At 36.3% G+C, this 10,975-nt stretch overlaps 1 protein-coding gene across 3 annotated transcripts; it reads right to left on the reverse strand.

Moving 5' to 3' along the window:
* Nucleotides 1–968: 968 nt before the first annotated feature.
* Nucleotides 969–7,059, reverse strand: LOC306874454 (caspase a-like). 3 transcript variants are annotated; one of them, XM_079424513.1, is made up of 11 exons: nt 6,790–7,059; nt 6,455–6,526; nt 5,195–5,265; nt 4,953–5,126; nt 4,610–4,789; nt 4,453–4,524; nt 3,799–3,975; nt 2,213–2,456; nt 1,776–1,865; nt 1,511–1,620; nt 969–1,324 (listed from the first exon to the last, which is right to left on the reverse strand). In XM_079424513.1, the coding sequence occupies exons 1-11, from the start codon at nt 6,857–6,859 to the stop codon at nt 1,229–1,231; spliced, it is 1,356 nt and encodes a 451-aa protein (XP_079280639.1). In that variant the 5' UTR covers nt 6,860–7,059; the 3' UTR covers nt 969–1,228. The 3 variants fall into 3 exon arrangements, with proteins under 3 accessions (XP_079280639.1, XP_079280640.1, XP_079280641.1); XM_079424514.1 differs by having other exon boundaries at nt 1,113–1,324; nt 6,455–6,511; nt 6,790–6,960; XM_079424515.1 differs by having other exon boundaries at nt 1,148–1,324; nt 1,487–1,620; nt 6,790–7,047.
* Nucleotides 7,060–10,975: the final 3,916 nt, after the last annotated feature.

The raw sequence follows: 10,975 nt of genomic DNA on the forward strand, positions 1-10,975 counted from the left end.
ATGTCATTATAATCATCAATAATGTCCCCACTGGATGCAACAAATGCCTCGTTTATAATGGGTTTTATTGTTATTGTGTGGTTGTGCCGTGACACAGCATCACAATACAGTAAGGGGCGTAACATTTCCGTCTCACGCTTGAGGTATTCAGCCAATCACAACACACTGGATAGCTGGCCAATCAGAGCACACCTCGCTTCTCAGAACGATGAGGTTTGTAAAAATCGACTTTTCAGAAAGGCGGAGCATAGAGGAGAAACAGTAATGTACAGTATGTGGAAAATAATGTGTTTTGAAGCTTAAACCACATAAACACATTGCATTACACCAAATACACCAAATAATGTTCTTTTTAGCAACATCATATGACCCCTTTAAGTGCTTGTTTTTGAATGCCATAAAACCAGTTCCACATTTGCAGTTGTGGCCTCTGTGTTTACTTCCATATGACAGCGCGCCTAATGCATCTCGTTATCGTTCTTTTGCGCATGTGCTCATACTGAAACAAATGATACATTGAATTTACTCATTTTTTTAAGGTAAGTGGTTGCAATCAATTTATTTTAGCTACATTTAAATAAACAAATTTTACTGAAAGTTTGTCAACTAAATTTGATTATTTAAATGTAGCTCAAATAATTTGATTGCAACCACTTACCTTAAAAAAAGAGTAAATTCAATGTATCATTTGTTTCAGTGTAGTTCAGCGCTGTCCTTCATTCACAATGGAACCTGACACTGCCAACATTTAAAGATGATAATGTGAACAGCTATACAGATCTGAGCAATGAATCAGAATTGAGCACTAATGCTTGCAGTGTGAACATAGCCTTAGTCTAATTGGTAATCAGCTGAAAGTGACTTTGTATTTGTGTTTTAGTGTCTTCACAACCAAACATCTTTTTGAATGAAGTACTTCTCTACCCTTTATTGTTCATTTTTTACAAACACCAGCAGAAACGTGTTTTCTAGTGAGAAAACATTTAATATTTGGAAGAGACTGTATCACGTCTGTCTAATCCTTATATATGGATGTAAAAAAGATTCAATTTGTTTCCTGTTTGAACTATGCTATTATATGTACAGGCATACCAAAAGAGATTTTAGAGTGATATTAAATGCACTTCAAAGTAAAATGCACAATTTTGGGAAAAAAATCACCTTTTTAATATTTCTATATACAAGACTTAAAAAAGAAGACATAATTTTAATCACATTTCTTTGTATTTCACAGCCCAGGGAAGAGGTAGAACTTTTTAGATAGTGTTGTTCTGTCTTTGCATGGCATTTGACAAGGATGTTTCTCCTTAAACTTCTTAAGGACCTGGTAAGAAAAAGATATTAAATAAATTTAAATTAAAATGAACTACACATAATAATATATCAAAGTAAACTAAAAAAAGAAGGTGTTATTCCTCTATTATATACTTTTGCTTGAATTGGACTTAAGATCTGAGTTACAGTTGAAATACACTAAACAATAAACCTGAGAAGTTCATAGTGACATTGCCTTTCTGAAAAGCTCCTCAATGTGATCCTCGTGAGCATGCGTATTAAATATTTCCACGATATCCTGGAAGAAATCTGAGCCTCTCTGAGGACTCCTGTAGGACACAGTATCTGAATAAAGAAATGGCAGCTTAGATGCGAGCCAAACAACCAACTAATAATATCCAGTACATTAAAAACTGATTTCTTCATGAAGGTTATGCCGTTTTTCATTGACCATATAACACATATGATTTAGGGGAATGTTATGGTTTAAATGTGTTTACCGGGAGTGGAGGACCTCAGGCAGCAGAAGTCTTTCTCGCGGTGCTCTTGTTTTGGTATACTGTCCTGGACAGCCACACATCCATCATTACCTGTGATAGACGGTGAGACACAAGCAACCTGTATGAGGCCCGAGCCAATCAAATATCTAAGAAATACAGTTGAAAATCCAGTTCCAAATGTGCGCCAAGCTTAGAGGTCATGCACATGTGTGCTGGCGCTTAGAGAAGGTTTTATTGTTCATGTTTTATTCTTAGTGGCTTAATGGGTTTGCCCAGGTTTCAAGCCAAATGTTTTTGGATTGTTGATTGTTGGATCGAACTGAAGTGCATTAAATTGTGCGCCTATATCTGATTCTAGGAATATTTAATAATTCTCTGAGATGTCCAAAACATGCATCACTTCAGAAAGCGTCACTTCCCGTTCATCTGTAACTTACCGCCCCGACACGACTGGATAAGGATTATCTTGGGTTTGTCTCGCAGTCCAGGACAGTTTGTAGTGTTCAAGCAATTATATATTTCATCTGTGGAGAAAATGTCCTGTGCCCCGTCTGAATTGACTATGCTGGAAACTCCACAGATTCCAGTGGCGCTTCCATGTGACATGAACAGCACAAAGCAGCTGTCTGATTGGCTGTGCTCCTCTCGCTGGGCAAAGTCTCGCATGGCAGCACTCATACCCTGAGCATCAAACGGTCAACAACACACATATATTAGGGTTTGAACGGATCGTAGATGATCCGTCATCTGCACAGAACATGCCCCACGGTTCGGCCGGAGCACATGCTATTTGCGGAATAACTGCTAAATTTAACCACCAGTGAAAATTGATCATTTTTATATGTCTTGAAAATTTACACAAAACAATTTAAAACCATTCAAGCGCAAGAAGAGGCAAAAGAGAACTCAATTCACATCTCCTTGCGTTTGAACAGACACATACACACAAAATGATGTTAAAATACCCGTCTCAGCAAGTATTCTTGTAAACACCATCTGTTTTATCTGAAGTGAACAAGAAGTTGGAAAATCTAAATTTGGTCTTAAAGGGACAGCAGCCTATAAATTAAAGTCTATCTCCTGGTTTCACAGACAAGGCTTAAGGCTTGTTTGAGCGGTCTCAAGTGAAAATATAAGGTATTTTTATTAAAGCTGTTTAAATATCTTAATTTAACTAAGGCCTAGTCCTGGTTTAAGCTAAGCCCCTTCTATGAATAGATCATTAATCTATACAGTGAACACTATACAGTGTTATTTTACACTAATTACATCTCTGTACCTAAATACTACTGTTAGACCTTACTTTATTTGTAACTTTTTGTTATATTTTATCTATGCTATATATATATATATATTATTTACTGATTGAATGTTCATGTGCCGACTGTTCATATATAGATGTATATACTGACTGTTCATTGGCTGTTCATTGGCTGTTCATTGACTGTTCGTTGGCTGTTCGTTGGCTGTTCATTGGCTGTTCCCGTGCCTTTAATCATGTTTGAACTTTCTTACGCTAGTAGTTTTCACTGTGGTATTTAAGAAGTACTTAAAGTGTGCTTTCAGTAGTAAATAAAAATCAAAGTTACAATGATATAAATGTGTTTTTCTTGCCAATCTGAAAAATGATCTGAACAGTGACTCAAAAACCGCAATATGATCTGAGCCGTGAATTTTGTGATCACTGAACCAAAAATACAGTAAAAATGTGAAATATTATAATTTAAAATAAGTTTTCTATGTGAATATGTGTTAAACTGTAATTTTCAGCATCATTACTCCAGTCTTCAGTGTCACATGATCTTCAGAAATCATTCTAATATACTGATTTACTGCTCAACAAACATTTCTGATTATTATCAATGTTGAAAACAGCTCATATTTTAGTGGAAACTGTGATGCATTTTATTTTCCAGGATTGACAGATGAATAGGAAGTTCAGAAGAACGGTGTTTATGTGAAACAGAAATACAGTACTGATCTAACACTTCTGAACAGTGGTGTATTTATAATGTGCATATACCTGTGCTGTGAGGTCTCTTAATGTCAGCACGGTGTAACCGAGACCCTTCAGCAGTCGCTCCATACCCAACTCATCCTTTTCTGCCCCGACCCGATCATCTCCATACTCAAACTCCACATTATTAATCAGGAGTGCTAAACGTCTTCTGTCAGGGGATCTTTCCTTCATTGGGTAAATCTTGAGAGAAGAGGAAAAGAGATTCGGGACAATTACCACAATCATCATTTTACAATTTTATAACATTATATTAGTGCTGTCAAATGATTAATCGCATCCAAAATAAAAGCTTGTTTACACAATATATATGTGTGTGTTCTGTGTATATTTATTATGCGTATATAAATACACACACATACAGTATATATTTTGAAAATGTTTATACATGTATATTCTTATATTTTATATAATTATATTTAATATATAAACATAACATACTTTTCTTAAATATATACATTCATGTGTGTGTATTTATATACACATAATAAATATACACAATACACACACATATATTATGTAAACAAGCTTTTATTTTGGATGCGATCAATCGTTTGACAGCACTACAATACAGTAATTTAACGATTAGTGTCCATATATACTGTATTAAAACAGCAGTCAGTGTCAGATTGTGTTTCTAAGGCCTTTGAAAATACTGACATCATCTTTCTTTTTACTGAGCTTCCTCTCTTTAAACTCAGGAGTGCACGGCACCAGAGGATCTTCAGTCGCCTGTTCAGAAGCATAAGATACCAGATTAAACAGAAGCCTAAATCAAGTTCCCAAAGCTTTTATCCAAAGATTTATCCAGATCTACCGCTTCCTGTCCACAGCCGCTGTTGCTGCAGCGCAATGCATTATGGGTCGGGCCCTTCCATTCGCTCCGGCAGCTCCAGCAGAAGTTGTATGTTCGTTTCTTATTGGCTGTACAGATGGTGCAGTGCACACACAGGTTCCTCTCATCTCGTCTTTCCACGTAAGACAGGCAGCCTGGACACTTCAGAAAGGGGTTTGGATTATTACTGAGCGACACACTACAGTATAGGCATGAATGGGTTATTTTGCAAACTAAACTTGCGTCTACTTTAAAGGTTGACCTGATGAAAATGAACGAAGGTGTGATTTGAGTTTGTGCTAAACGATCAGATTCATGTCCTTACAGCTTTGAAGTGGCACAGATTTGTAGCAGTGAGGAGACTGAGGCTCTCTTCTAAGAATCCTCTCTGTTTGCTCGTCAGAGGAATCAGTCCACAGATGCTCCGGTAAGACAGCTTCGCTCCACAGGTTCTCCGTCGGCCCTCGTCAAACGCAGGACAGGTGAACTCAGTCTGTCTCTAAAACAGGAGAACTGCTTTAACATGACTCTTCAGGAATCAGTGTCAGGAAGTGTGACGGGAACTACCTGTTTAAGGCAATACTTGAACCAAGCGATGATGTAATGTGCTGGCCTTTGATGACTGCAAGGCAGTTTCACTGATGAGACAGAAATACGTTCTTAAACCTTGATTACATTCTTACATTATTACACTATACAGCATAAGCACTGGTTTTTTATTGTTTGGACTGACAAATATGACAGGACATAGGGACAGTTCACCCAAAAATGAAAATGACCCCTTGATTTACTCCATTAGGTGTATATGACTTTCTTCTTTCAGATGAATGCAATCCGAGTTATATTTGAAAGCGTCCTGGCTCTTCCAAGCTTTAAAATGGCAGTGAATGGCTGTTGAGATTTTGAAGCACAAAAAAGTGCATCTGTCCATCATAAAAAGTGCTCCACACAAATCAATGCATTTAGAAAAATATCCATATTTCAAATGTTATAAACTGTTTTCTTTAGCTTGTGCTAACTGCCGTTCCAGGCGATAACGTAGTACAGGGAGTCGGCATGTAAGTTTGGCATCGGGCCAATTTAAGATAATTTAAGAAATGAATTGATAAAAAATACAACTAGAATTGCATACTCGGACTGATTTTATTTTATTTTTAATGTTCAACTAAACTACTTTAGTTTAATTTTCAGTTTAACAAAACTGGCCTCTGCAAGCGGAAATGACTTTACGTTACTAATCGGAGCCGAATGTAACGACACGCGGACTGTGATAAAGGCCTATTAAAATGATCACATAGTTTAAGATATGGGGGCAGAAAATGTATAGCCAAATGTAATGCATCACATTTGTTTGAATGCTAAATACACAGTTATATTACGGGCTGTTGGCATGAATTGTACTCGAGATGGAGCGGTGGTGGAGCGAGTGAAAACCACGACGCTCCCACTGTTAAAAAATCTCCGCTCACGTACTGTTTATAACAGGATTACAGTTTATAATGTTTTAAATATGACCTTTTTTTACACAAATCCATCGATTCTCTTCAGGATCCTTCATTCAGTGTGGAGCGCTTTTTTATGATGGATGGACGCAATTAATTGTACTTCAAAATCTCAACAGCCATTCACTGCCACTATAAAGCTGGGAAGAGCCAGGACATGTTTAAATATAACTCGGATTGGATTCATCTGAAAGAAGGAAGTCATGTACACCTATAGGATGACTTGAGGATGAGTAAATCATGGGCTAATTTTCATTTTTAGGTGAACTATCCCTTTAAAATCAATAAAAATTAGAGCATTGCTGGGGGTTAAAACGTCACTCACCAAAATCCCTTCCTGATAATGCTCTTCCTTCAGAGTTACCATCTGACTGTTGCAGTCCTGTTTTATAAATACCTTGATTTCAAAAGAAATAACGTCCAGTTTTCAGAATTTAAATAGACCTGTAAATAGTTGATTTAAAACCCTGTGCTGGTCTGTTTCACTTTCGTTTTAAAGGGGAATTTTGCAAAGATTATATGAAAATGAATATACAAAGACATAAGAATATACTGTTTCTTTTCTTTTTTGCATATCGATTTATGATGATATAACTTACTGTTGGAAAAGACCAAATGTCGAGCAAATGGAGAAAAAGAAAGGCAATGTCAAAGACTTACTCAGGTTTTTGATGATCTTGATCATAGTGTCTTCTGAACACGCATCCGAGTTTTCACTTGCTTCGGCCATTTTTGGATTTAATCACTAAAATGTACTTTTCTTCTATAAACCCTCTGGAATGAAGTGATCGTCCGGTGTGTTCGGCTTCAGACCGATCGCTGTTTGAGCTCAAAGTATCGCGAGAACACACCTAACGTCAACGAACCCATCTCGCTCGCCTGTGCTCAACCTAAGATGACTGTGTTCAGGGACACAGTAGATGCTTCAGTGAAATAAATGGGTTGAATCTTCTTGATCTCAGTCCTCTGGCTCAGTGTGAGGATGATGATGATGTCGCTAGAAACACATCAGATCCTCACAACACAACTCAATACTGCTGTGCATGACTCTCAACACCCTGCAGGATACCAAATACTGGAAAATAAATCAATCCTAATTCTTAAAAGGTGGGTTTTCAAACGCTTTCACTACAAATAAACCTGAATACACACACTGCCAGTCAAAGATGTTTCTCTTCTGCTCATCAAGCCTGGTTTATTTGATCAGAAGTAACGTTACAGCAAATACATGCAGACTTTTGACTGGCAGTCTAAATGAACTAAATATATTTGCATTAAAATTACATCAAATATTAAAATGCTTAAAGGTGTGTTTTTCAAACTGTGTTCACAGTATATGTAAATATATATATAAACTGAATTTAAGTGTTAATGACAATAAATGCTTAAATACTTTAAATTGTGTAAAAAATATTTAAAATGTTTTCAGTGTAAATGAAAACACATATATAAAAGAAATACATTTAAATGAAAATGGCATGCTTTAAATATATGTAACGGAAATAATTAAAAAGGCACGTGTTTCCAACTGTGTTCACTGTAAAGGAACATGTAAATATATATTTAAAAACTAAATACTTGTGTAAAATGTATTTAAAAGGCATCTTGAGTTGTGTTCACTGCAAATGAAAATGTAAATATGTTAAATTGAGTTTTTACTGAGCTCACTGACAAATATTTGTTCTTGTTTTAAGTATAAATTGATTTAACATTGATTAATTGGTCTGAAAATGAAACTTTTTATCTGTTATGTATCTAATCTTGATTTATGAAGGTTTAGATATTTGTACTGCAAAACAAGACACAAATACTGAGGAACATTACATGATTTTACAGTGTGAAGCGAGAAAACGTCTCAATATCTGAGGATAAAACACTGATTAATTCTGTGATTTATACACCGTTTGACCCAAACCAGGAGCTTTATGAATATTCACATGCCTTCATTACAGTGTGCTAGTTTATGATCAGGTGATAAATCTCCTGACTTTACTGCTGAGAGAGTTAATAATAAATCAAAGTAATGAATGATTACAGAGGTGAAATTAAACATTATAGAGGAATAACAGCCGATCTTAAACTTTACATTTGCATGCATTTCCTAAATAAACGTGTTTATCAGCTGCAAAATATGGAAGTTACTCGCCAGATAAAACGTATTGCAGTGAATTAATTCATTAAATAAACATAATAAATGTAAGTTCCCAGATAGCACATGTACATCTGTAAGATGTCTGTTAAAGATAGCATCTGCTGTCTACAAACATCTGTAAGATGTCAGATTTACGTCTATTTGACATCTGATAGGAGACGTCCTATAGATGTATTACAGATGAGCAAACACCCTAAAAAATAGGTCTTGCAGATGAATTTCTCACACAATTAATGGGCAGGAATGAATCTGCGGCTGACGGCTGAGGCACAAAGAGAGAAAGAGAATGAGCAGATCCTCCGGCGAGAGAAGATTATCAATCTGTTCTGACGTAAAAAGACCTTTACTGAGACGAGAAAATGGTAGAGTGGAAATACTAGACCAGAAGCGAGGGAAAAATGACATTTTCTTTATTCCTTTCTTCTGCACTGAGAACCAAACGTAGACAGAAACAGCCGAGATCATTCAGGTTCAGTCAGCCTTAAGAACATCCAGCTTTAGGACGATTAGCAGCGACGAACGCATTGATTTTCTGTGAGAGATGGAGACTGAGTGACAGCGACTGTTAGCGATGTGACAGAGCTTAACTTAATGGAAATCTGCCACCTGATCCTGCAGGCCAGGGACTACTGATAACACCGAGAGCTCAGACCTTACACATGCACAGCTGCAGCACTCAGATCATCAGGAATTAACACAATAATGCAACGCTGCAGAGATGATGATGCATGAACAGTGTGAGATCAACATACCTTCACTTGATGCACAGCTGCTTAATAAAACAACAGTTCTGATCATTATTATCAACCAATTTATAATGTATGCATAGGCCTATATGCTGTATATGTTGTGTACTGTGTGCTATGACTGTACCTAGCAATATCCATCAACTACTAAATTGTCTCTAGAAATAATTTTGATCAAACAATTAAATGTGTATGTCACCACTTTTGTTGTAATTTCAGCTGCATCTGAAACAGGTCACACCATTGATATTACCTGAGAAGATAAAGAAATACACTAGAAAAAGAGATGTGTGGAGTAAACAGATATAAGAGCCAAAGTGTTTGAAACATACGAGCAGAGTTCAGCTGAATGATCAAGTTTACTCTCTTTAACTTAATCTTGTTCTGCTGTTTTGTGTTCATCTGCTCTTTTTACATTGAGTATCACTCTATATGTGACCCTGGAGCACAAAACCAGTCATAACGGTCAATTTTGTGAAACTGAGAATAAATAATCTTTCCATTGATGTATGGTTTGTTATGATAGGACAATATTTGTCTGAGATACAACTATTAGAAAATCTGGAATCTGAGGGAGCAAAAAAATCTAAATATTGAGAAAATCTCCTTTAAAGTTGTTCAAATGAAGTTCTTAGCAATGCATATTACTAATCAAAAATGAAGTTTTTATATATTTATGGTAGGAAATGTACTAAATATCTTGATGGAACATGATCTTAATATCCTAATGATTTTTGTCATAAAAGAGAAATGTATAATTTTGATGCATACAATGTATTGTTGGCTATTGCTACAGATATACCTGTGTTACTCATGACTGCTTTTGTGCTGCAGGGTCATATATCTGTAAGGTGGACTGTAAGGTCTGTCCTGACTGTTGTGCTAGTGAACATGTTGAGTCAGTGGTGTGTTAGTGATGAAGACACAGAGGATCTGTGACTGATTCCAGTGTGGAGATCATGATGAACAACCACTGCAGTGCAGGAGTTCATAAATACACACAGATCACACGAATCAGCATCTACACACACACACACACCCTACACGTTTGCAGGGTATTAATCACATGCCAGAGCAGAACGCTCGACTCTAATCAGGATTCTGGCTGCCGCCGCCGAGCCACAATTTTCCAGCTGAAGAGAGTCAAAAAGCGATAAGAGATGGAGCAGTGCATTATGGGAGAAGAGTATGGGTCATTTAGATCATCGGCGCTCACAGTGGGCGTCTGGGAGGATCGACTCTGGCACTCGTTTGGGTGTCTTGAGGAGCTAATTAACACACACACACACACTGTTCTTATTTCAGGAACACACTGACACTCATGTGAACAGCAGCATCAGACAAGAGCAGCCGCTGTTGCATGCAGTTTCTGATGAACATTATGCACAACTGTGTGATTAGAAGTCTATTAGAATGAGCCTAAAATTCAAGATATGAACGCAAAAAATCCCCTTTTTATATTTATATTGTATGATATAGTTTAGAAATTTCAGACTGGCAAGAGTTTGAAAAGACACACTGTTTTAGACACAATATTGACTGTTTTTGATCAATTTCACAAATGAAAATAGTTCCAATAAAAGTCACAGCAAAACTGATCAACACAGCGGTGATTCGTTACTGAATGAATCGAGTGAGACAGTGATTCACTCAGTTTCTAAATGAATCAGCTGTTTGAATGAATTGGTTAAATGAATGATTCAATGACTCACTTGGCACCACCTACTTTCATATTTAAAGTATCGTTTCATTTTTTCCAAATAATTTCATATTTCAATATCCATTTAAAAATGAACCTAAATGATTTCCTTGTTGTATATTTAATATAACTTTTTGCTACTTGTTTTGCAATGTCTATTCAATGCTTTTCTCGTTTAATACAATAATGACTTTAAATGATCTTTTGAGTTGTAGATTCTCAGCCAAAATGAATGTGTTATTAATTAAT

The sequence above is a fragment of the Barbus barbus genome (genome assembly GCF_936440315.1).
Source record: "Barbus barbus genome assembly, chromosome: 9".
Lineage (NCBI taxonomy): Eukaryota > Metazoa > Chordata > Actinopteri > Cypriniformes > Cyprinidae > Barbus > Barbus barbus.

What these genes read in the sequence shown, in the direction of transcription:
- LOC306874454 (XM_079424513.1), bottom strand. Translation starts at nt 6,859, where the DNA reads ATGGCCGAAGCAAGTGAAAACTCGGATGCGTGTTCAGAAGACACTATG. An exon ending in ATCTGTGCCACTTCAAAGCT is followed by an intron (nt 4,790 to 4,952) that starts GTAAGGACATGA and finishes CCCTTTCTGAAG; the next exon opens with TGTCCAGGCTGCCTGTCTTA. An exon ending in GCGGCTGTGGACAGGAAGCG is followed by an intron (nt 4,525 to 4,609) that starts GTAGATCTGGAT and finishes GCTTCTGAACAG; the next exon opens with GCGACTGAAGATCCTCTGGT.